Source organism: Lepidochelys olivacea (assembly GCF_965140295.1).
Source record: "Lepidochelys olivacea isolate rLepOli2 genome assembly, chromosome: 28".
Classification (NCBI taxonomy): Eukaryota; Metazoa; Chordata; order Testudines; family Cheloniidae; genus Lepidochelys; species Lepidochelys olivacea.
The window spans coordinates 989,669-1,015,326 of record NC_140438.1 but is presented as its reverse complement, the minus strand read 5'-3'; the positions used below and the strand labels follow the sequence as shown (position 1 = coordinate 1,015,326).

The 25,658-nt window shown below is 69.4% G+C and overlaps 1 protein-coding gene across 2 annotated transcripts in view; it reads left to right on the top strand.

Annotated features, from left to right (window-relative positions):
* Positions 1–3,311: 3,311 nt before the first annotated feature.
* The window catches only part of CAMTA2 (calmodulin binding transcription activator 2), a 29,580-nt gene continuing 7,233 nt past the window's right edge, over positions 3,312–25,658 (top strand). For both annotated transcript variants that reach the window (XM_084616417.1, XM_084616416.1), the window contains exons 1-15: positions 3,312–3,389; positions 6,715–6,824; positions 7,697–7,797; positions 8,029–8,096; positions 8,233–8,368; positions 8,594–8,665; positions 8,837–8,990; positions 9,331–9,474; positions 10,292–11,154; positions 11,259–11,385; positions 12,057–12,191; positions 22,668–22,786; positions 24,303–24,481; positions 24,575–24,653; positions 25,383–25,647. In XM_084616417.1, the coding sequence (XP_084472543.1) occupies positions 6,794–6,824; positions 7,697–7,797; positions 8,029–8,096; positions 8,233–8,368; positions 8,594–8,665; positions 8,837–8,990; positions 9,331–9,474; positions 10,292–11,154; positions 11,259–11,385; positions 12,057–12,191; positions 22,668–22,786; positions 24,303–24,481; positions 24,575–24,653; positions 25,383–25,647 (2,473 nt within the window). In that variant the 5' untranslated portion in view covers positions 3,312–3,389; positions 6,715–6,793. The remainder of the gene's footprint in view (positions 3,390–6,714; positions 6,825–7,696; positions 7,798–8,028; positions 8,097–8,232; positions 8,369–8,593; positions 8,666–8,836; positions 8,991–9,330; positions 9,475–10,291; positions 11,155–11,258; positions 11,386–12,056; positions 12,192–22,667; positions 22,787–24,302; positions 24,482–24,574; positions 24,654–25,382; positions 25,648–25,658) is intronic.

Here is a 25,658-nt window from a genome sequence, read left to right as displayed (position 1 = left end):
GGGATTTAAAACAATGGCTGGCAAAGCAAAATTCAACCATGCCTTGATGACGACGCGAAATGCCTGCTGCTACACACGGCTCGTGTCCCGGAGGATACAGGAATGTGACCTTTGTTGCGTCAGAATTTCTTTTTCTCCCACGGTGCTTGCCCCGTGTACCCACAGAGGCGCAGCGGGGGGTCTGTCGGGCCCAGATTCCCTTTCCTACGGGGTCAGATTCATGAAAGAAGCTGGCAACACATGGTAGGTGGCACAAAGGGTTGCCAATTACTTCAGGTTTGCAGTCATTTCCTCCGGGCAGCACAAGCCTTTTTGGCATGTCGACCAGCGAGAAGGAAAAAACACCAAACAGAACACCCCAGGGAAACACATGAGGGGATCAAAATCATGCACTGAGCAGCCCAGGGAAGGCCGTGCATGCCTGGGAAAAGTGCAGATTACCTCACCCCACTCACCTTCCAACACAATCCACGCGGAGAGGTGCAAATTCCCGCCCCCAGCCCGATTCCACTTCCGAGATGTGCCCGTTTGCTAACCGTGGCCGTAATACGTCCGCGCCAGGAACGGAACAGCGTGCCAAGGGAACCCGGCTCCCGTCAGCTCCAGCTTCAAGCAGCGGCTGCTGGTTCTGAAACGACATCTCTCCCTAGGCGGTCACTTGTCGTCCTGGGGCCAATGGTGGCACCCAAATCCACAGATTCCCCATCCAAACTTTTTTTTTTTTGGATGGAAAATTAGGTTTGGGATGGAGTTAAAATTTCCCCAGAAAACGTCTGTGCCCTTTGACCACTGAAGACCCCCAGATTTGGACATTTTTCCATTTGGGGCTGTTCTGGGGGAGGGGGAGTTTTAATTTTTTTGCCACTTCTTGGCTGGAAATTTTTTTTTTTTTTGTCCAAAGGTTTCTCAGCTTTTGGCAGCTTTCAGCCCATTTTTAGGTATTGATTTGGCCCAAATTGTCGGAGTTTTCAGTTGCTTGAAAACCAAATCAATCAATCAAATTGGAGGGTTTTGACCAAAAGTTCAAAATTTTCCACTGAAAACGCAGATGATCGCGGTCCATCGCCGAGGCTTTGACCGGCATCGTTCTGACTCCGCAGCCAATGTGACAAAACCAGCAACATTAACAATTCCCTCGGGGGAAGGACAAGGTGTGCCGGGAGCTGTACAAATACGGAACGCAAAGACAGCCCCGGCCTTGCAGAGCTGGCAATCAAAGTACTAGCCCCGAGACAACAGGCGGGCACAGAGGGAAGCACGAGGTGAAACCGCTGTGTATGCAGGGTGGTTTCTTTTGGGGGAACGTACCAGAAGCCCCTTTGTGGGCACCAAAAAGGGGTCTTGAAGTGAGGCGGAATGAGCCCTCTAAGAGCCCCCTCGCCCAGTGCAGGGGGCTTCTCAGGCCTCTGCTCTGGTCCTGCTCCCGGACGCAGCGGGGATTGCGGTGTCCCGCTCTACGGCTACGATCTGCTCCGTGAGAAGCAACGCATGTGTTTGAACAGCCCGGAGGGTGCTCTCGTTGACGCTGGGGACAAGATCTGAAGGCCGGGAGTACACAGCCACCCGACTCCGGTCCTGCCCCAGCCCCAGAAACAGGGCAACAGAGACTCGGGGGGCCCTCGGATGGGAGACTGGCCCCGATTCCTCACTGGTTAGCCCCTGACATTGGCTTGGCATGGGCCGAAGTGGGGAGACGAGGCTGGGGCGTGGGTGGGGAATCCGGTTCGGCGTGGACACTGTGGAAAACGATATGCAGTGAGCCATAGCATTCGGCCCTATACAGAACCAGATCATGCAGATCACATTGAAAACTATATATTGTGGTCCGTACGGCAGGGCCCCGTAGGGAATCACGCCCCGCGGTCCGTAGGGCCGGGCCCCGTAGGGAGCCACGCCCCGCGGTCCGTAGGGCCGGGCCCCGTAGGGAATCACGCCCCGCGGTCCGTAGGGCCGGGCCCCGTAGGGAATCACGCCCCGCGGTCCGTAGGGCCGGGCCCCGTAGGGAATCACGCCCCGCGGTCCGTAGGGCCGGGCCCCGTAGGGAGCTACGCCCCGCGGTCCGTAGGGCCGGGCCCCGTAGGGAATCACGCCCCGCGGTCCGTAGGGCCGGGCCCCGTAGGGAATCACGCCCCGCGGTCCGTAGGGCCGGGCCCCGAAGGGAGCCACGCCCCGCGGTCCGTAGGGCCGGGCCCCGTAGGGAGCCACGCCCCGCGGTCCGTAGGGCCGGGCCCCGTAGGGAATCACGCCCCGCGGTCCGTAGGGCCGGGCCCCGTAGGGAATCACGCCCCGCGGTCCGTAGGGCCGGGCCCCGTAGGGAATCACGCCCCGCGGTCCGTAGGGCCGGGCCCCGAAGGGAATCATGCCCCGCGGTCCGTAGGGCCGGGCCCCGTAGAGAACCACGCCCCGCGGTCCGTAGGGCCGGGCCCCGTAGGGAACCACGCCCCGCGGTCCGTAGGGCCGGGCCCCGTAGGGAGCTACGCCCCGCGGTCCGTAGGGCCGGGCCCCGTAGGGAGCTACGCCCCGCGGTCCGTAGGGCCGGGCCCCGTAGGGAGCCACGCCCCACGGTCCGTAGGGCCGGGCCCCGTAGGGAATCACGCCCCGCGGTCCGTAGGGCCGGGCCCCGAAGGGAATCACGCCCCGCGGTCCGTAGGGCCGGGCCCCGTAGAGAACCACGCCCCGCGGTCCGTAGGGCCGGGCCCCGTAGAGAACCACGCCCCGCGGTCCGTAGGGCCGGGCCCCGTAGAGAACCACGCCCCGCGGTCCGTAGGGCCGGGCCCCGTAGGGAGCCACGCCCCGCGGTCCGTAGGGCCGGGCCCCGTAGGGAGCCACGCCCCGCGGTCCGTAGGGCCGGGCCCCGTAGGGAGCCACGCCCCGCGGTCCGTAGGGCCGGGCCCCGTAGGGAACCACGCCCCGCGGTCCGTAGGGCCGGGCCCCGTAGAGAACCACGCCCCGCGGTCCGTAGGGCCGGGCCCCGTAGGGAATCATGCCCCGCGGTCCGTAGGGCCGGGCCCCGTAGGGAACCACGCCACGCGGTCCGTAGGGCCGGGCCCCGTAGAGAACCACGCCCCGCGGTCCGTAGGGCCGGGCCCCGTAGGGAATCACGCCCCGCGGTCCGTAGGGCCGGGCCCCGAAGGGAGCCACGCCCCGCGGTCCGTAGGGCCGGGCGCTACAGAGGCCCGCCTCCGCCCCGCCCTGCGGTCCATACGGCGCTATAGCGCCCGCCCCGCGGCTCGGCCCCGCCCCCGCCGGCCCCGCCCCCCGGCGCACGGCGCCCCGCCCCCCCCGTGCGCGCTGCGCTCACACGCACCGGGCGGGCGGGCGGCGGGGCCTGGGGCTGCGCGGGGCGATGGTGGCCGGCGGCGCGGGCGGAGGCGGCGGAGCCCCGGCAGGTACCGGCCCGGCGCGGAGCTTCTCCAGGGGCCCGATCCCCGGTGCCCTGGGCGGGGGGGCGGGGTGTGGGGCAGGGAGGGGCTGCTGGGGCAAGTGCATGCTGGGGGCCTGGGGGCGTGGGGGGTAGGTGCATGCTGGGGGGCAGGGAGGGGCTGGGGGCAGCTGCATGCTAGGGGCGTGTGGGGGGTTCTGTGGGGTGGCGGTAGGTGCATGCTGGGGGCGTGCGGGGGATCCTGGGGGGCAGGGAGGAGCTGGGGGGTAGGGGTAGGTGCACGCTGGGGGCATGTGGGGAGGGTCTGTGGGGCGGGGAGGGGCTGCTGGGGGGCAGGTGGACACTGGGGGGTGGGGGGCAGGAAGAGGCTGCTGGGGATGTGGGGGTCTGTGGGGGCAGGTGCATGTTGGGGGCGTGTGTAGGGGGTCTGTGGGGCAGGGAGGGGCTGCTGGGGGTTTGGGGGGCAAGTGCATGCTGGGGGCGGGTCTGTGGGGCAGGGAGGGGCTGGGGGTGTGGGGGTAGGTGCATGCTGGGGGGGGCTGGGGGCAGGGAGGGGCTGCTGGGGGGCAGGTGGACACTGGGGGGTGGGGGGCAGGAAGAGGCTGCTGCAGGTGTGGGGGGTCTGTGGGAGCAGGTGCATGTTGGGTGTGTGTGTGGGGGGGTCTGTGGGGCAGGGAGGGGCTCCTGGGGGTGTGGTGGGCAGGTGCGTGCTGGGGCTGGGGGGGGGTATGTGAGGCAGGGAGGGGCTGGTGGTGGCAGGTGGATGCCCAGGGCTGTGGGGGGCTCTGTGGGGCAGGGAGGTGCTCCTGGTGGGTGTGGGGGGGCAGGGAGGTGCTGGGCGTGTGGGGGGCTCTGTGGGGCAGGGAGGTGCTCCTGGTGGGTGTGGGGGGCTCTGTGGGGCAGGGAGGTGCTCCTGGTGGGTGTGGGGGGCTCTGTGGGGCAGGGAGGTGCTCCTGGTGGGTGTGGGGGGGCAGGGAGGTGCTGGGCGTGTGGGGGGGGCTCTGTGGGGCAGGGAGGTGCTCCTGGTGGGTGTGGGGGGGCAGGGAGGTGCTGGGCGTGGGGGGGGCTCTGTGGGGCAGGGAGGTGCTCCTGGTGGGTGTGGGGGGGCAGGGAGGTGCTGGGCGTGTGGGGGGCTCTGTGGGGCAGGGAGGTGCTCCTGGTGGGTGTGGGGGGGCAGGGAGGTGCTGGGCGTGTGGGGGGGGCTCTGTGGGGCAGGGAGGTGCTCCTGGTGGGTGTGGGGGGGCAGGGAGGTGCTGGGCGTGTGGGGGGCTCTGTGGGGCAGGGAGGTGCTCCTGGTGGGTGTGGGGGGGCAGGGAGGTGCTGGGCGTGTGGGGGGCTCTGTGGGGCAGGGAGGTGCTCCTGGTGGGTGTGGGGGGGCAGGGAGGTGCTGGGCGTGTGGGGGGCTCTGTGGGGCAGGGAGGTGCTCCTGGTGGGTGTGGGGGGGCAGGTGGATGCTAGGGGAGTGTGATGGCAGGTGCATTGTGGGGCTGTGGGGGTACACTGGAGTTGGGGGGCGCTTGTGGTGGGGGAGGGAGCGGGTGCTGGGGTGGGGGTACACTGGTGGGGTGGGGAGATTGGGGCCAGCGAGGGGCTGGTGGGGGTGTGGAGGGCAGGTGGACGCTGGGGGTCTGCAGCTGTTGCTGAGGGGGGCAGGGGGTGGAAGCAGAGGATGCTGGGCAGTGGGGGTCTGGACCTGTGTGTGGGGCTCGGAGGGGGTGTTGGGAGTGAGGGTGTCAAGGGACAGGGAGGGGGCACTGGGGGCGTACTGGGGTGGGGAGGGGGCACTGGGGGAGGTGAGAATGGGGGCTGAGGGTCATAGGGGGCAGGGAGACAACGGGGAAGGGTGTGGAGAACACAGGCCGGTGCCTCCGGGGTGGGCTGTGGGGTGGAGGCCAGTGGCTTGCGCTCAGGGGCACTAGGAGGGGGCTGGGCCCGTGACCCCCCCCACCCCGAGATCGGGGCCCCCCGTGGTGCTGGGCGCTGCACAGACCCCCCACCCCAAGATCGGGGAGCGGGTGGCAGAGCTGGAGAGAGAGGGAAACACCAGAGTCGCCCTTGCCCGCCGCTGAGATGCGGCCACCTCTGGGGCGGGGCGGCTGGTGACATGGGGACCCCTCGCCCGGCGCCGAGATGTGGCCACCTCTGGGGCGGGGCGGAGAGTGACACAGGGACCCCTCGCCCGGCACTGAGATGCGGCCACCTCTGGGGCGGGGCGGCTGGTGACATGGGGACCCCTCGCCCGGTGCTTAGCTTTAGGAGCGCAGTGGAGGCTGGGGGGTTTAGAGTGTGGGGGGGGGAGGGGGCTGGGAGCCAGGACTCCTGGGTTCGCTCCCCAGCTCTGGGAGGGGAGTGGGGGCTGGTGGGTTAGAGCAGGGGGGCTGGGAGCCAGGACTCCTGGGTTCTCACCCCAGCTCTGGGAGCGGAGTGGGGGCTGGTGGGTTGGAGCAGGAGGGGTTGAAAGCCAGGACTCCTGGGTTCGCTCCCCAGCTCTGGGAGGGGAGTGGTGGCTGGTGGTTAGAGCATGGGGGCTGGGAGCCAGGACTCCTGGGTTCTCTCCCCGGCTCTGGGAGGGGAGTGGGGGCTGGTGGGTTGGAGCAGGAGGGGTTGAAAGCCAGGACTCCTGGGTTCTCTCCCCGGCTCTGGGAGGGGCTTTCCTCTTCCCGGCCTGCTGTCGAGTGGCTTCCCCCGGGTTCCCAGGGCTCCTTGGTGACCCAGGCCGAGTCACTTCCCCTCTCGCCGGCTGCACTTCCCCTTGGCTCGGCTCCCGGGGGGGGGTGGCGGGGGGGCAGAAACCTCCTTGGACTTGGGCCGGGGAGGGGCCGGGCTGCACTCTGCGGCTGGCGGTTCGTTAAAAGGGCAGCTGCTCGGGGCCCGAGGGAAGAACCTGCCCCTAGAAACCTCCCTCTTGCCCTGGCTCCCCACTCCCCTCCGAGAGCTGGGGAGCGAACCCAGGAGTCCTGGCTCCCAGCCCCCCCACTCCCCTCCCAGAGCTGGGGAGAGAACTCAGGAGTCCTGGCTCCCAGCCCCCCCTGCTCTAACCCCCTAGCCCCCATTCCCCTCCTAAAGCTGAGCGCCGGGCGAGGGGTCCCCGTGGCGCCCGCCGCCCCGCCCCAGAGGTGGACGCATCCCTGCGGCGGTAGGGAGACGCGAGCGCTGGTGCAGTCGTGTGGCGGGAGGGAGGTGACGGCTCGAAGGGGATGTGGGGAGGCAGCGCGGACCAGGCCCGTGGGGCCCGTGGCTCTGGGCTGGGGACGGGGGCCCCAGGCAGGACGGGGGGCGGGTTGTGCTCCGGTGGCGGGTGAATCCGCGTCCTGCTGCTCTTCCGTTCCCAGGTCTGAGCCGTTCCCCTGCCCCCCATGAGCTGAGCCCCCCCGGCCCGGAGCTCTAGTCGCCCAGCGCCAGGCCCCGACCATGAATTACAAGGAAACCACAGAGCTCTCCGGTGAGTCAGAGTGGGGACCCCCCTCCCAGAGCCGGGGAGGGAACCCCGGAGTCCTGGCTCCCAGCCCCCCGGCTCTAACCCACTAGCCCTGCTCCCCTCCCAGAGCCGGGGAGGGAACCCAGGAGTCCTGGCTCCCAGCCCCCCCCCCCCCCCCCCGATCTAACCCACCAGCCCCCACTCGCCTCCCAGAGCCGGGGAGGGAACCCCGGAGTCCTGGCTCCCAGCCCCCCCGGCTCTAACCCACCAGCCCCCTCTCCCCTCCCAGAGCCGGGGAGGGAACCCCGGAGTCCTGGCTCCCAGCCCCCCGGCTCTAACCCACTAGCCCCGCTCCCCTCCCAGAGCCGGGGAGGGAACCCCGGAGTCCTGGCTCCCAGCCCCCCGGCTCTAACCCACTAGCCCTGCTCCCCTCCCAGAGCCGGGGAGGGAACCCAGGAGTCCTGGCTCCCAGCCCCCCCCCCCCCCCGATCTAACCCACCAGCCCCCACTCGCCTCCCAGAGCCGGGGAGGGAACCCCGGAGTCCTGGCTCCCAGCCCCCCCGGCTCTAACCCACCAGCCCCCTCTCCCCTCCCAGAGCCGGGGAGGGAACCCCGGAGTCCTGGCTCCCAGCCCCCCGGCTCTAACCCACTAGCCCCGCTCCCCTCCCAGAGCCGGGGAGGGAACCCAGGAGTCCTGGCTCCCAGCCCCCCGGCTCTAACCCACCAGCCCCCACTCCCCTCCCAGAGCCGGGGAGGGAACCCCGGAGTCCTGGCTCCCAGCCCCCCTGGCTCTAACCCACCAGCCCCCACTCCCCTCCCAGAGCCGGGGAGGGAACCCAGGCGTCCGGGCTCCCAGCCCCGTCTGCGATACCTGATTGTAACTCTCGTGTCTCCAGAGAACCATCACTTGAAGGTTTTCCTGCCCAAGAAGCTCGTGGAGTGTCTCCCCAAATGCCCTGCCCTCCCCAAGGAGCGACTGCGCTGGAATACCAACGAGGTGGGGAGTGGGGCACGGGGCCTGTCCCCTCTGGGGGGCGCCGGCTGCCCCCCGGCCCCAGAGCAGGGACCGGGGGGCTGGGAATGGGGCACAGGGCCTGTCCCCTGTGAAATGACTTGGTTGTCGGAAGCCTGGTCTCCGCACCATGGGCTGGGCTGGGGGCACGGTAATGGGGGGCTGCCTGTGGGGGGCCCCCCCATATCCTGACCCACGGGTGCTGCTGTGTCGCAGGAAATCGCCTCCTATCTCATCACCTTCGAGCGGCACGAGGAATGGCTGTCGGGCTCCCCCAAGACCCGGTGAGCGGCGGGGAAGGGGGGCGGGGAGCGGCCCGGGGGGTGGGGGGGGCTGTTCCCCAGGAGATCTGTCGGGGGCGGGGTGGGGGGGCTCTGTGGCCCCCCACGGTGACCCCCCTCCGCTCTGCTCCGGCGCCAGCCCCCAGAACGGCTCCATCATCCTGTACAACCGGAAGAAGGTGAAGTACCGCAAGGACGGCTACTGCTGGAAGAAGCGTAAGGATGGCAAGACCACGCGGGAGGACCACATGAAGCTGAAGGTGCAAGGGACGGAGGTAGGCCTGGGGGGCCGGGCCCTGGGGGGGCTGGGTCACGGCCGGGGGGGGGGGTGCCCCACACAGGCCGGGGGCCAGGCTGGAGTCTGCGGGGCTCGGTGCACTGGGTTGGGGGGCGGGCTGCCCCTGGGGAGTGGGGCGAGGGGGCGAGCAGTACCCGCCGGGGGGTGGGGGGGCCCCGGCCGCGCGGGCCCCCCCAGCGCTGAGCCTGTTGTCTGCCCGCAGTGTCTCTACGGCTGCTACGTCCACTCCTCCGTCGTCCCCACGTTCCACCGACGCTGCTACTGGCTGCTGCAGGTACAGGGGGGCACGGGGGGGGGGGGGGCGCCCCTGCTTTTCCGGGGGGCGGCTCGAGGGCCACGGTATTAAAGCACCGAGAAGCAGGGCCCAGACCAGGGGTCCCGCAAGCTCCCCGCCCGGGGCCGGGCCGGGGACCCCGGCGTCCTGACGCTCCCCCCGCCCCCGCAGAACCCCGACATCGTCCTGGTGCACTACCTGAACGTGCCGGCCCTGGAGGACTGCGCCAAGGCCTGCGGGCCCATCCTCTGCTCCGCCAACGGCGACCGCAAGGAGTGGCTCAAGTGGTCCAAGGAGGAGCTGGTCAACCAGCTCAAACCCATGTGTAAGGCGGGGGCGCGGGGGGCTCGAGGGGGCGGCGGGGAGCCGGGGGGGGGCGCGGGGGGCTCGAGGGGGCGGCGGGGAGCCGGGGGGGGGCGCAGGGGGCTCGAGGGGGCGGCGGGGAGCCGGGGGGGGGCGCGGGGGGCTCGAGGGGGCGGCGGGGAGCCGGGGGGGGCGCGGGGGGCTCGAGGGGGCGGCGGGGAGCCGGGGGGGGCGCGGGGGGCTCGAGGGGGCGGTGGGGAGCCGGGGGGGGCGCGGGGGGCTCGAGGGGGCGGCGGGGAGCCGGGGGGGGTAGCGCGGCTGGGTCGCTCCCCCCCCCCAAGTCTGTCTGTGCCCCCCCCCAGTCCACGGGATAAAGTGGACCTGCAGCAACGGGAACGGGACCACGGAGTTCTCCATCGAGCAGCTGGTCCAGCAGATCCTGGAGAGCCACCAGGCCAAGCCCCCGCCCCGCACCCACGCCTGCCTCTGCAGCAGCAGCAGCCTTGGTCAGTGCCCAGCCGGGGCCCCCCCAGCCCCCCCGAGAGCTGGGGAGAGAACCCAGGAGTCCTGGCTCCCAGCCCCCACTGCCCTCCCAGAGCCGGGGAGAGAACCCAGGAGTCCTGGCTCCCAGCCCCCACTGCCCTCCCAGAGCCGGGGAGAGAACCCAGGAGTCCTGGCTCCCAGCCCCCACTGCCCTCCCAGCGCCAGGGAGAGAACCCAGGAGTCCTGGCTCCCAGCCCCCACTGCCCTCCCAGTGCCGGGGAGAGAACCCAGGAGTCCTGGCTCCCAGCCCCCACTGCCCTCCCAGAGCCGGGGAGAGAACCCAGGAGTCCTGGCTCCCAGCCCCCCCGCTCTGACCCACCAGCCCCGCGGCCCTGCCAGAGCCAGTCCCATGCTGAGGTCCCATGGATCCCTTTGGCTCCTCAGGGGGCTGCCAGCGCTCCCTAGTGGTGGATGGGGGGCACTGCTGCCATGAACGCAGGAACTGTGCCATCCTGCCCCCCAGCTCTAGCCCCCCCATATGCCCTGAGCCCAGAGCTGCCCTCCCCTTCCCCGGCCGGGGTCTCTCCCCTGGGGTCCCATCAGCGGGGGGGCCCAGGCCTGCGTCCGGCATGGGGGTGGGAGCTGGGGATTCGCAGCCTCTGTCCGTCTGTCTGTCCCCTTCCCCCCCATCTCGCTGTCCAGCCGTCTGTCCACCCCTCCCTTCGCGGTCCGTCCCCCTGTCTGTACGTCCGTCCCCCTGCAACCCTGTCAGTCCCGCTGTCCGTCGGTCCCTCTGTCTGCCCGCCCGCCCCCTCACGTCGGTGTCTGTCCGTCCCGCAGGCAGCCCGGGGCACGTCCCGCACAAGTGCGGCACCACCAGGCATCGCATCATCTCCCCGAAGGTGGCGCGGCCCTGCCCGGCCCCGGCCCTCCCCGAGCCGCCGCGCCCGACCGACCCCGAGCCGGAGCCGGCCAAGCCTGACCGGAAGGAGCCCCCGGCCCCCGCCGAGCCCCCCTCCCCGGACGCCCCCCGGCCCTCGCCCGCCGTGGCCCTGTCGGTGGGGCTGCCCGGCAGCGCCGTCCTGGTGATGACCAGCCTGGAGAAGCCGCTGGCCCTCACGCCCAGCCAGCACCTGGTGGCGGGCGACCCGCCAGGCGGCCCGGTGGGCCTGGCCCTGCTGCCAGGCCCCGGGCTGGTCCTGTCCCAGAACCTGGAGGCCAGCATGGAGACGGGGGAGGCCGGCTCGGACGCCTTCGACCCCGACTGCTTCCTCAACAGCCCCGCCCGGGGCCAGACCTACGGGCGCCGGGCCCCGGAGCCGCCCCCGGCCGGCAACTGCTTCTTCATCCAGGACGACGGGGGGGCACCGGGGCGGGGGGGCGGGCGGCCCCCGGCCGGGGAGACCCCCATGGAGACGGGGGGGCCCCGGCCGGGCGGCGGGGCCGGGGAGCAGCTGCCGGAGGAGCTGTACTCCATCATCCCGCCGGGGGCGGGAGGGGGGCCGGACCTGCCCTTCGGCCTCTCCCTGGATAGCCTCATCTCCGAGCTCATGACGGAGGGGGCCGGGGCCGGGGAGGGGGGCAGCCCCCCGCGCCCGGCCCTGCCCGATGCCCCCGGTGAGGCCGCCCCCCCGGGGGGCTCGGCAGCTCCGGAGACGCTGGTCACCATCACCGACTTCTCGCCGGACTGGTCCTACCCCGAGGTGAGCACGGGGGGAAGCAGGGATTGGGGGGGGGCCACCGCACCAGGCAGTGGGGCATCCACCCCCCCACCCACGTCCCCAGTTAACCCCTCGTTTCCCCGCAGGGCGGCGTCAAGGTGCTGATCACGGGGCCGTGGACGGAGGAGACGGATTCCTACACCTGCCTCTTCGACCAGGTGGCCGTGCCGGCCGCACTGATCCAGTCGGGCGTCCTGCGTTGCTATTGCCCCGGTACGGGACAGGGCGCCGGCTCCTCTCCGGCCCCGGGGCGGGGCCTGGCGGGCTCGGGGGGGCGGGGAAGGGGGCAGGGGCCTGTCCCCTCTAGGGGGCGCCGGCTCCCTTCCGGCCCCGGGGCGGGGCCTGGCGGGCGGGGAATGGGGCAGGGGCCTGTCCCCTCTAGGGGGCGCCGGCTCCCTCCGGCCCCGGGGCGGGGCCTGGCGGGCTCGGGGGGGCGGGGAAGGGGGCAGGGGCCTGTCCCCTCTAGGGGGCGCCGGCTCCCTCCGGCCCCAGGGCGGGGCCTGGCGGGCTCGGGGGGGCGGGGAAGGGGGCAGGGGCCTGTCCCCTCTAGGGGGCGCCGGCTCCCCTCCGGCCCCGGGGCGGGGCCTGGCGGGCTTGGGGGGGCGGGGAAGGGGGCAGGGGCCTGTCCCCTCTAGGGGGCGCCGGCTCCCATCGGGCCCCTGGCGGGCTCGGGGGGGCGGGGAAGGGGGCAGGGGCCTGTCCCCTCTAGGGGGCGCCGGCTCCCCTCCGGCCCTGGGGCGGGGCCTGGCGGGCTTGGGGGGGGCGGGGAAGGGGGCAGGGGCCTGTCCCCTCTAGGGGGCGCCAGCTCCCTCCGGCTCCGGGGCGGGGCCTGGCGGGCGGGGGTGTTTTGTGCTGCCCCGTCTCACTGCCCCCTTCTCCCGTAGCCCACGAGGCCGGGCTGGTGGCCCTGCAGGTGGCCCGCGACACCCGGCTGGTCTCCACCTCGGTGCTGTTCGAGTACCGGGGCCGCGGGTTCCTGGCGCTGCCCAGCACCCAGCTGGACTGGCTCTCCTTGGACGGTGAGTGGGGCGCGGGATGGGGGGGGCTGCTCTGGGTTCCTGTGGGGAGGGGGAGACCGTGGGGCTGGGAGCCAGTGTGGAGGGTGCAGGGTTTTTGGCGGGGGGGGGGCAGGCGAGATTGTGGGGTGGGGTCTTTGGGGCCCAGGGCAGCAGCCTGTGTGGGACACCCTGTAATTCATCGCGGACAGGGACAGAGACTTGTCTCTGCCCCCACTCAGTCTCCAGAGGCTTGGAGGGAGGGGTCAGGGCTGGGAGCCCGGACTCCTGGGTTCTCTCCCCGGCTCTGGGAGGGGAGTGGGGGCTGGTGGGTGAGAGCAGGGGGGGCTGGGAGCCAGGACCCCTGGGTTCTCTCCCCGGCTGTGGGAGGGGAGTGGGGGCTGGTGGGTGAGAGCAGGCGGGGCTGGGAGCCAGGACTCCTGGGTTCTCTCCCCGGCTCTGGGAGGGGAGTGGGGGCTGGTGGTTAAAGCAGGGGGGCTGGGAGTCAGGACTCCTGGGTTCTTTCCCCGGCTCTGGGAGGGGAGTGGGGGCTGGTGGGTGAGAGCGGGGGGGCTGGGAGCCAGGACTCCTGGGTTCTTTCCTCATTGGCATGAGACCTGCATGGCCCTGTATTGTCCCTGCTCTCCTCTGCTCGTGGGTCTGATTCTGCCCCCTCCTCACGCCATTGTAAGGGGCGGAGCAGGAGGTGAGCAGAGAATTGTGGGGTCCCCGCCAAGTGGCAGCCAGCGGGCAAGAGCTAGTCCACATAGGGCCAGCAGCTGGCAGCGGGTTGGTGTATGCGGTGGGGGAAGGTGGGGGGTGTGTTTTTTCGGGGGGAGGCTGGGAAGGGAGCAGAGCACAGACAGGGACCCCCCCAGGAATGTGTGTACAGAGCAGCTGGGTCGGTTGTAACCGGCCCAGACAGAATTTCCCGCCCCAGCTCCAAAACTGGGGGAGATCCCTTCCCGGTGCTGAGATGCGGCCACCTCTGGGTGGGGCGGCGGGTGTCACAGAGACCCCTCGCCCGGCGCTGAGATGCGGCCACCTCTGGGTGGGGTGGCGGGTGTCACAGAGACCCCTCGCCCGGCGCTGAGATGCGGCCACCTCTGGGTGGGGCGGCGGGTGTCACAGGAACCCCTCGCCCGGTGCTGAGATGCGACCACCTCTGGGTGGGGTGGCGGGTGTCACAGAGACCCCTCGCCCGGCGCTGAGATGCGGCCACCTCTGGGTGGGGCGGCGGGTGTCACAGAGACCCCTCGCCCGGCGCTGAGATGCGGCCACCTCTGGGTGGGGCGGCGGGTGTCACAGGGACCCCTTGCCCGGCGCTGAGATGCGACCACCTCTGGGGCGGGGCATGGCAGGTGTCTGACAGCCGCAGTGCACCCGAGTTTAGGACAGGAAGTGAAGGCGAAGGCTCTGTGTGAATGAAATTGCAGGATGCCTGGATTTATTTTCAGCTCTGGAGGGAAGCCCTGGGGTTATGGGGCTGGCACCAAGTATGGGGAGAGTGCCCTCTGCTGAGCCCCCTGCCCCACGGCACCCCCCTGCAGTCACTCTTCCCCCCCTGCTGGGCAGTGCAGGGTGGGTGGCTTTGGGATTGCACTGGGGAGGGAGGGAGCCTGGGTAAGGGGGCAGGTGGGTGCTGGGCCGTGGGTCCCAGCTGAACCAGGTGGGGTGTGCAGGGGATGACCCCCCCCTTCCTCTGGGAGCAAAGTTACATCACCATAGGGCAGATGGGAGGAGGTGGGGTACGGACCCACTGTCCTCTCCCTGCTGTCTGGGGAGAGAACCCAGGAGTCCTGGCTTCCAGACCCCACACTCCTCCCAGAGCCGGGGAGAGAACCCAGGAGTCCTGGCTCCTAGACCCCCCTGCTCTGACCCACTCCCAGCTCAGTGGAAGGCTCCCCCGATGCGGCGGCCTGGCAGGCCGGGTGCCTCTCTGCTCCTTCCCCCCGTCAGCTGGCGTCAGGCGCCCGCCCACCCTGGCCCCTGCCCGTGGGGTGGAATTTCCAGTGGGGGGGGGACCGGGGGGCCGGTTTCCAGGGCCGTGAGTCAACAGCCCCAGAATACCCCGGCCGGCGGTAAGGAGACTCCTGGGCTTCTTCCGACGCTGCCCGGCGTCACCACTGCCCATGACGTGGGGGGGCCTCTCTGGAGAATCCCTCACACGCAGCGTCCTGGGGCACGGCCCCGTCCTCCTGAGGTGTGAACCCTGGCGTCCGGGCTGAGCTCCCCACAACCCCCCCTCGGGCACTGGGCATGGAGGCGGGCTCCACCCCAGAATGTTACAGCTTCGCTCCCCAGCTCACCGGCCGCCCCGCCCCAGAGGTGGGCGCATCTCAGCGCCGGGCGAGGGGTCCCCGTGTCACCGGCCGCCCCGCCCCAGAGGTGGGCGCATCTCAGCGCCGGGCGAGGGGTCCCCGTGTCACCGGCCGCCCCGCCCCAGAGGTGGCCGCATCTCGGCGCCGGGTGAGGCCGTGAGTCCTGGTTCCCCCAGACCCCTGCTCCCCTCCCAGAGCCAGGGAGAGAACCCAGGAGTCCTGGCTCCCAGCCCCCCCACCCCCCGATCTAACCGACCAGCCCCCGCTGCCCCCCAGAGCCAGTCACACCCCTCCAAGGCCCCTGGGTACAGCGTACAGCGGCCGCATGTGCCCAGTACCACGTCCTTCCCCCAGGCACCCGTGTGCACACAGTCACACACCGCACAATCACAGACCCTACCCCCCCACACAGTCGCACAACTTCACATCCTACCCCCAGACATCCCCGCACAGTCATACGCCGCACAATCGCACACCCTTCCCCCACACAGTCAGACACCCTAGCCCATACACCGCACGCACAGTCGCACACCACACAATACCACGCCCTAGCCCATGACACACTCGGCCACTCGTACGCCCTACCCCTGGACACACCCAGTCGCACAATCGCAGAGCCTACCCCCGCACCCAGTCGCACACCGCACGATACCACGCCCTACCCCCAGACACACACGGTCACTCGTACGCCCTACCCCTGGACACACCCAGTCGCACAATCGCAGAGCCTACCCCCGCACCCAGTCGCACACCGCACGATACCACGCCCTACCCCCAGACACACCCGGCCACTCGTACGCCATACCCCTGGACACACCCAGTCGCACAATTGCAGAGCCTACCCCCGCACCCAGTCGCACACCGCACAATACCACGCCCTAAGCCCAGACACACACGGTCACTCGTACGCCCTACCCCTGGACACACCCAGTCGCACAATCGCAGAGCCTACCCCCGCACCCAGTCGCACACCGCACGATACCACGCCCTACCCCCAGACACACACGGTCACTCGTACGCCCTACCCCTGGACACACCCAGTCGCACAATCGCAGAGCCTACCCCCGCACCCAGTCGCACACCGCACGATACCACGCCCTAACCCCAGACACACACGGTCACTCGTACGCCCTAACCCTGGACACACCCAGTCGCACAATCGCAGAGCCTACCCCCGCACCCAGTCGCACACCGCACGATACCACGCCCTACCCCCAGACACACACGGTCACTCGTACGCCCTTCCCCGGACACACCCAGTCGCACAATCGCAGAGCCTACCCCCGCACCCAGTCGCACACCGCACGATACCACGCCCTACCCCCAGACACACCCGGTCACTCGTACGCCCTTCCCCGGACACACCCAGTCGCACAATCGCAGAGCCTACCCCCGCACCCAGTCGCACACCGCACGATACCACGCCCTACCCCCAGACACACACGGTCACTCGTACGCCCTACCCCTAGACACACCGTCGCACAATCGCAGAGCCTACCCCCGCACCCAGTCGCACACCGCACAATACCACGCCCTACCCCCAGACACACACGGTCACTCGTACGCCCTTCCCCTGGACACACCCAGTCGCACAATCGCAGAGCCTACCCCCGCACCCAGTCACACACCGCACGATACCACGCCCTACCCCCAGACACACACGGTCACTCATATGCCCTAACCCTGGACACACCCAGTCGCACAATCGCAGAGCCTACCCCCGCACCCAGTCGCACACCGCACGATACCACGCCCTACCCCCAGACACACACGGTCACTCGTACGCCCTACCCCTGGACACACCCAGTCGCACAATCGCAGAGCCTACCCCCGCACCCAGTCGCACACCGCACGATACCACGCCCTACCCCCAGACACACACGGTCACTCGTACGCCCTACCCCTGGACACACCCAGTCGCACAATCGCAGAGCCTACCCCCGCACCCATTCGCACACCGCACGATACCACGCCCTACCCCCAGACACACACGGTCACTCGTACGCCCTACCCCTGGACACACCGTCGCACAATCGCAGAGCCTACCCCCGCACCCATTCGCACACCGCACGATACCACGCCCTACCCCCAGACACACCCGGTCACTCGTACGCCCTACCCCTGGACACACCCAGTCGCACAATCGCAGAGCCTACCCCCGCACCCAGTCGCACACCGCACGATACCACGCCCTACCCCCAGACACACACGGTCACTCGTACGCCCTACCCCTGGACACACCCAGTCGCACAATCGCAGAGCCTACCCCCGCACCCAGTCGCACACCGCACAATACCACGCCCTAACCCCAGACACACACGGTCACTCATACGCCCTAACCCTGGACACACCCAGTCGCACAATCGCAGAGCCTACCCCCGCACCCAGTCGCACACCGCACGATACCACGCCCTACCCCCAGACACACCCGGTCACTTGTACGCCCTACCCCTGGACACACCCAGTCGCACAATCGCAGAGCCTACCCCCGCACCCAGTCGCACACCGCACGATACCACGCCCTACCCCCAGACACACCCGGTCACTCGTACGCCCTTCCCCGGACACACCCAGTCGCACAATCGCAGAGCCTACCCCCGCACCCATTCGCACACCGCACGATACCACGCCCTACCCCCAGACACACACGGTCACTCGTACGCCCTTCCCCTGGACACACCCAGTCGCACAATCGCAGAGCCTACCCCCGCACCCAGTCGCACACCGCACGATACCACGCCCTACCCCCAGACACACACGGTCACTCGTACGCCCTACCCCTGGACACACCCAGTCGCACAATCGCAGAGCCTACCCCCGCACCCAGTCGCACACCGCACGATACCACGCCCTACCCCCAGACACACACGGTCACTCATATGCCCTAACCCTGGACACACCCAGTCGCACAATCGCAGAGCCTACCCCCGCACCCAGTCGCACACCGCACGATACCACGCCCTACCCCCAGACACACACGGTCACTCGTACGCCCTACCCCTGGACACACCCAGTCGCACAATCGCAGAGCCTACCCCCGCACCCAGTCGCACACCGCACGATACCACGCCCTACCCCCAGACACACACGGTCACTCGTACGCCCTACCCCTGGACACACCCAGTCGCACAATCGCAGAGCCTACCCCCGCACCCATTCGCACACCGCACGATACCACGCCCTACCCCCAGACACACACGGTCACTCGTACGCCCTACCCCTGGACACACCGTCGCACAATCGCAGAGCCTACCCCCGCACCCATTCGCACACCGCACGATACCACGCCCTACCCCCAGACACACCCGGTCACTCGTACGCCCTACCCCTGGACACACCCAGTCGCACAATCGCAGAGCCTACCCCCGCACCCAGTCGCACACCGCACGATACCACGCCCTACCCCCAGACACACACGGTCACTCGTACGCCCTACCCCTGGACACACCCAGTCGCACAATCGCAGAGCCTACCCCCGCACCCAGTCGCACACCGCACAATACCACGCCCTAACCCCAGACACACACGGTCACTCATACGCCCTAACCCTGGACACACCCAGTCGCACAATCGCAGAGCCTACCCCCGCACCCAGTCGCACACCGCACGATACCACGCCCTACCCCCAGACACACCCGGTCACTTGTACGCCCTACCCCTGGACACACCCAGTCGCACAATCGCAGAGCCTACCCCCGCACCCAGTCGCACACCGCACGATACCACGCCCTACCCCCAGACACACCCGGTCACTCGTACGCCCTTCCCCGGACACACCCAGTCGCCCAATCGCAGAGCCTACCCCCGCACCCATTCGCACACCGCACGATACCACGCCCTACCCCCAGACACACACGGTCACTCGTACGCCCTTCCCCTGGACACACCCAGTCGCACAATCGCAGAGCCTACCCCCGCACCCAGTCACACACCGCACGATACCACGCCCTACCCCCAGACACACACGGTCACTCATATGCCCTAACCCTGGACACACCCAGTCGCACAATCGCAGAGCCTACCCCCGCACCCAGTCGCACACCGCACGATACCACGCCCTACCCCCAGACACACACGGTCACTCGTACGCCCTTCCCCGGACACACCCAGTCGCACAATCGCAGAGCCTACCCCCGCACCCAGTCGCACACCGCACGATACCACGCCCTACCCCCAGACACACCCGGCCACTCGTACGCCCTACCCCTGGACACACCCAGTCGCACAATTGCAGAGCCTACCCCCGCACCCAGTCGCACACCGCACAATACCACGCCCTAAGCCCAGACACACACGGTCACTCGTACGCCCTACCCCTGGACACACCCAGTCGCACAATCGCAGAGCCTACCCCCGCACCCAGTCGCACACCGCACGATACCACGCCCTACCCCCAGACACACACGGTCACTCGTACGCCCTACCCCTGGACACACCCAGTCGCACAATCGCAGAGCCTACCCCCGCACCCAGTCGCACACCGCACGATACCACGCCCTAACCCCAGACACACACGGTCACTCGTACGCCCTAACCCTGGACACACCCAGTCGCACAATCGCAGAGCCTACCCCCGCACCCAGTCGCACACCGCACGATACCACGCCCTACCCCCAGACACACACGGTCACTCGTACGCCCTTCCCCGGACACACCCAGTCGCACAATCGCAGAGCCTACCCCCGCACCCAGTCGCACACCGCACGATACCACGCCCTACCCCCAGACACACACGGTCACTCGTACGCCCTTCCCCGGACACACCCAGTCGCACAATCGCAGAGCCTACCCCCGCACCCAGTCGCACACCGCACGATACCACGCCCTACCCCCAGACACACACGGTCACTCGTACGCCCTACCCCTAGACACACCGTCGCACAATCGCAGAGCCTACCCCCGCACCCAGTCGCACACCGCACAATACCACGCCCTACCCCCAGACACACACGGTCACTCGTACGCCCTTCCCCTGGACACACCCAGTCGCACAATCGCAGAGCCTACCCCCGCACCCAGTCACACACCGCACGATACCACGCCCTACCCCCAGACACACACGGTCACTCATATGCCCTAACCCTGGACACACCCAGTCGCACAATCGCAGAGCCTACCCCCGCACCCAGTCGCACACCGCACGATACCACGCCCTACCCCCAGACACACACGGTCACTCGTACGCCCTACCCCTGGACACACCCAGTCGCACAATCGCAGAGCCTACCCCCGCACCCAGTCGCACACCGCACGATACCACGCCCTACCCCCAGACACACACGGTCACTCGTACGCCCTACCCCTGGACACACCCAGTCACACAATCGCAGAGCCTACCCCCGCACCCATTCGCACACCGCACGATACCACGCCCTACCCCCAGACACACACGGTCACTCGTACGCCCTACCCCTAGACACACCGTCGCACAATCGCAGAGCCTACCCCCGCACCCAGTCGCACACCGCACGATACCACGCCCTACCCCCAGACACACCCGGTCACTCGTACGCCCTACCCCTGGACACACCCAGTCGCACAATCGCAGAGCCTACCCCCGCACCCAGTCGCACACCGCACGATACCACGCCCTACCCCCAGACACACACGGTCACTCGTACGCCCTACCCCTGGACACACCCAGTCGCACAATCGCAGAGCCTACCCCCGCACCCAGTCGCACACCGCACAATACCACGCCCTAACCCCAGACACACACGGTCACTCATACGCCCTAACCCTGGACACACCCAGTCGCACAATCGCAGAGCCTACCCCCGCACCCAGTCGCACACCGCACGATACCACGCCCTACCCCCAGACACACCCGGCCACTCGTACGCCCTACCCCTGGACACACCCAGTCGCACAATCGCAGAGCCTACCCCCGCACCCAGTCGCACACCACACGATACCATGCCCTACCCCCAGACACACCTGGCCACTCGTACGCCCTACCCCTGGACACACCCAGTCGCACAATCGCAGAGCCTACCCCCGCACCCAGTCGCACACCGCACGATACCACGCCCTACCCCCAGACACACACGGTCACTCGTACGCCCTACCCCTGGACACACCCAGTCGCACAATCGCAGAGCCTACCCCCGCACCCAGTCGCACACCGCACGATACCACGCCCTACCCCCAGACACCCCTGCACACAGTCGCACACCGCACAATATCACACCTACCCCTGCACGCACAGTCGCACCCCATGAAATCTAACCCTCTTTCTCTCTCCTCTCCCTCCCCCGCCCCAGGCAGGAATGGGTTAACAGCGGGATGGGCCCAGGGAGGGTTGCTGTTGGGGGGGCCGTCCCCCTCCTTCCCTGTCCTATTTCGGTCCCATTGAGAGCTGGGAAGGGGGGCAGGTCTCATGCAGAGCGTCCGGGCTGCGGGCGGGAGATGGACAGATGCCTCAGGGCTCGGGACCGGGGCGGGGGGGAGAATCCCCTGTCCCCCCCGCCCCCTCCCAGCCCGGAGCTGTCAACGGGTCTCAGGGAAGTTTGGGGGGAGCGGTTGGTTCTTTCCCATGCCGGTAATTCCACCCCGCTCCTTGCTTGCCGCCCCCCCGACCCTGTCCCCGTCCTCGCACGCGCGTGAGTGGGGGCAGCCCCCCCCCCCATCCCTGCCAGGAAACGCCGGTTCCTGCAGGGAGTCGTTCGAACGCCCGCTCGCGCCCTGGGGGCCGTCCCCAAAGCTATGGAGAAGGAAGGTACCGAGGCAGGGGGTCCGTGGGGCACGGGGCACCAGCGAACCCCAATGCCCCGACTCAGGGGGAGGTGCCTGGGGAGCACCAGGGTGGGTTGGGAAGGGGACTGTGAGGGGAGGGATGGGGTGGATTGTGGGGTGCCATGGGGGGACGGGACGATGGTGGTGCATTGTGGGGTGCTATGGGGGAGGGATGGGGTGGATTGTGGGGTGCCATGGGGGGACAGGACGATGGTGGTGCATTGTTGGGTGCTATGGGGGGAGGGATGGGGTGGATTGTGGGTTATGGGGTGGAACGGGACTATGGTGGATTGTGGGGTGCTATGGGGGGAGGGATGGGGTGGATTGTGGGGTGCTATGGGGGGGACGGGACGATGGTGGTGGATTGTGGGGTGCCATGGGGGGAGGGATGGGGATGGATGGGGTGGATTGTGGGGGGAGGAAAGGGGTGGATTGTGGGGTGCCGTGAGGGGCAGTGGGGGAGGGATGGGGTGGATTGTGGGGGTACGGATGGTGCTGGATTTTGGGGTGCCATGGGAGGATGGGGGTGGATTGTGGGGGGCAGCGGGGAAGGGATGGTGCTGGAGTGTGGGGGGAGGGATCTGGCGCTTTGTGGGAGGTGCGGGGGGATAGATGGGGGGTGGAAGGGGGCACATGGTGGGGCGCAGAGGGGCAGGCTGGATGGAGGTGCCTGAGGACAGCCGCGTGCCCACCCCGTCGGGAACACCCCCACCTCCCCACACCCCCTCCAGCTCCTCTCCCAGCAAGGGGGTGGCATCGCTCAGCCCTTCCCGCCCTGGGGATGGGGCAGGGCCTTGCTGGGGGTGGGTCTCAGCGCAGGAGCCGGGGGGGCCCTGGTGGGGGGCTGCTGACAGGCTAATCCACCCTCTAGGCTGATTAGCTGCCCGGCCCCCTTCCACTGGCCCCGGAAATTGACCAGGCTAATCCCTACGGGACAGACGGGGGCGGGCACAGCAGGGTCGCACCGCTCAGCTGCCCGGACACCTGGGTTCTCTCCCCGGCTCTGGGAGGGGAGCGGGGTCTGGTGGGTTAGAGCAGGGGGGCTGGGAGCCAGGACTCCTGGGTTCTCTCCCCGGCTCTGGGAGGGGAGTGGGGTCTGGTGGGTCAGAGCAGGGGGGCTGGGAGCCAGGACTCCTGGGTTCTCTCCCCGGCTCTGGGAGGGGAGTGGGGACTGGTGGGTGAGAGCAGGGGGGGCTGGGAGCCAGGACTCCTGGGTTCTCTCCCCAGCTCTGGGAGGCGAGTGGGGGCTGGTGGGTTAGAGCGGGGAGGGATGGGAGCCAGGACTCCTGGGTTCTCTCTCTGGCTCTGGGAGGGGAGCGGGGTCTGGTGAGTTAGAGCGGCGGGGGGGCTGGGAGCCAGGACTCCTGGGTTCCGGCTCCAGGAAGGGGAGGGGGTGTAATGTGGTGTTGCGTGGCCCTGTCTCACGCACGCCCCCCGCCCCCAGATAACCAGTTCAGGATGTCGATCCTGGAACGCCTGGAGCAGATGGAGAAGCGGATGGCAGAGATGACGGCTTCCTCCCGGCAGCAGCGGGGGGCCGCGGGGGAGACCCCCCACACGCAGGTGAGGCCCCCGGGGGCTGGATTCTCCAGGGGGAGAGCCGCTGGGGCTGGCTTGTTGTCATAGGGTCTCCTGGGAGGTGTTTCGGGTTGTTTGTTATTGTAGGGTCTCTCAGGAGTCCTGGGGCCGGGTGTGCAGATTCGGGATTGTCAGGTGTCCTGGGGGAGGCTGGGGTCCGAGTAGCTCATGTCCATTACTGTGCAAACCCTCAGGGGTGCCAGGGGCTGGGAGCCAGGACTCCTGGGTTCTCTGCCCGGCGCTGGGAGGTCAAAGCAGGGGGGCTGGGAGCCGGGACTCCTGGGTTCTCTGCCCGGCGCTGGGAGGTCAAAGCAGGGGGGCTGGGAGCCGGGACTCCTGGGTTCTCTGCCCGGCGCTGGGAGGTCAGAGCAGTTGGGCTGGGAGCCGGGACTCCTGGGTTCTCTGCCCGGCGCTGGGAGGTCAGAGCAGGGGGGCTGGGAGCCGGGACTCCTGGGTTCTCTGCCTGGCGCTGGGAGGTCAGAGCAGGGGGGTGGGAGCCGGGACTCCTGGGTTCTCTGCCCGGCGCTGGGAGGTCAGAGCAGGGGGGCTGGGAGCCGGGACGCCTGGGTTCTCTCCGCAGCTCTGGGAGGGAAGTGGGGGCTGGTGGGTCAGAGCAGGGGGGGCTGGGAGCCCGGTCCCTATGGCGCCCTCCCTACACTCATCCCCACATGTCCCCTGGGTCCTGCCTGGCCTCTCCCATCAGCCCTTGTCCTCCCCCCTCCTCTCGCTGCCCAGCTTGACGTCACTCCCCCTTAAGCCTTTATCTGTGTTGCTATTTCGGGGGCCCCCTCCCGAGGGGGGGTTAATTTTAGCCGGGCGGCGTGCGGCGTGGCTCGGATGTCGCGGGGCTGGGCTCGCTCCCCGGCGGCTGTTCCTGGCCGGGGCGGGGGGATTACAGAGGCATTTTCCAGCCCGGCAGGCCAGACATTCTTTCCAGCCTGAGCGAGGGGAAAATAGACCCGGGGGGGGGGGGCCAGGGGCCACCTGGGGGGGCCACAAGTGGCTCGGAGGGGGGAGGTGGGCTGTATTAAGCACCCGCTTGTGGGGGCCTCAGCCTGGCCTCTGCCCACCCTCCTGCAGAGATCCAGGGGTGCCCAGTGCTCAGGGCTGAGACATGGCCACCTCTGGGGCGGGGTGACGGGGACCCCCCGCCCGGCGCTGAGACGCGGCTGGTGATCCGGGGACCCCTCGCCCGGCGCTGAGATGCAGCCACCTCTGGGGCGGGGCGGCTAGTGATCCGGGGACCCCTCGCCCGGCGCTGAGATGCGGCCACCTCTGGGGCGGGGCGGCTGGTGATCCGGGGACCCCTCGCCCGGCGCTGAGATGCGGCCACCTCTGAGGCGGGGCGGCTGGTGATCCGGGGACCCCTCGCCCGGCGCTGAGATGCGGCCACCTCTGAGGCGGGGCGGCTGGTGATCCGGGGACCCCTCTCCCGACGCTGAGATGCGGCCACCTCTGAGGCGGGGCGGCGGGTGACGGGGACCCTGCGCTCTCCCCGCAGACGGTGGCGGACTCCTTCGAGGAGCGGATCGTGGCCCTGTGCGAGACGATGATGTCTCGCTCCTCCTGGCTCCACTCCGACACCCTGGTCCATGACATCCGCTTCCGGGGCATGACCCTGCTTCACCTCGCAGCCGCCCAGGGCTACGCCCGGCTCATCGAGACCCTCATCAAGTGGCGGTGAGTTCCCCAGGCTGATGCGGGGCGAGGTGGGGGGCGTCTGTTGGGGGATCTCCGTTCTCCGCCCCCTAACGCTTGGGGATTTTCCTGCAGGAACCTCAGTGCCGAGAGCCTCGATCTGGAGCAGGAAGTGGACCCGCTGAACGTCGACCACTTTTCCTGCACCCCCCTGGTGAGGGGGGCCCCCAAGCTGGGAAGATTTGGGGGGATGTGCCCCAAGGGGAGGGATCCTGGAGATGCAGCCTCAGAGGTGGGGTGGCTGACCCTGAAGGGCCCCACAACACACTCCCCACAGCACAGCGCCCCCTAGCTCTGCCCTGGGGCCAGCCCTGACTGCCAGAGGAGAGCGCCCCCCACTGAGCCCCATAGCGCCAGCCCCGCCTGCCCAGGGAGAACGCCCCCCCCGAACCCCCCGTGCTGCTCCCTGCCCCATAGCGCCAGCCCTGACTGCCAGGGGAGAGCGCCCCCCGCTGAGCTCCCTGCCCCACAGCGCCCCATAGCGCCAGCCCTGACTGCCAGGGGAGAGCGCCCCCCACTGAGCCCCCCGCCCCACTCCCTGCCCCACAGCGCCCCATAGCGCCAGGCCCGTCTGCCCGGGGAGAGCGCCCCCCCGCTGAGCCCCCCGCGCTGCTCCCTGCCCCACAGCGCCCCATAGCACCAGCCCTGACTGCCAGGAGAGAGCGCCCCCCGCTGAGCCCCCCGCCCCACAGCGCCCCATAGTGCCAGGCCCATCTGCCCGGGGAGAGCGCCCCCCACTGAGCCCCCCGCCCCACTTCCTGCCCCACAGCGCCCCATAGCGCCAGGCCCGTCTGCCCGGGGAGAGCGCCCCCCCCGCTGAGCCCCCCGCCCCACTCCCTGCCCCACAGCGCCCCTTAGCTCCCTGCTCTCTCCCCCCCCACAGATGTGGGCCTGCGCCCTGGGCCACCTGGACGCGGCCCTCCTGCTGTACCGCTGGGACGGCCGGGCCCTCTCCATCCCGGACTCGCTGGGCCGGCTGCCCCTGGCCGTGGCTCGCTCCCGGGGCCACGTGGCCCTCGCCGCCCGCCTGGAGGAGCTGCAGTGCCAGGAGCCGAGCCCCGAGGGCACCGTGGACAAGGGCTGGGGGGCGCCGTGCCCGGCCGAGGCCCTGGGCCTCCCCTCCCCGCTCTCCGCCAGCCCCGACACAGGTACAGCACCC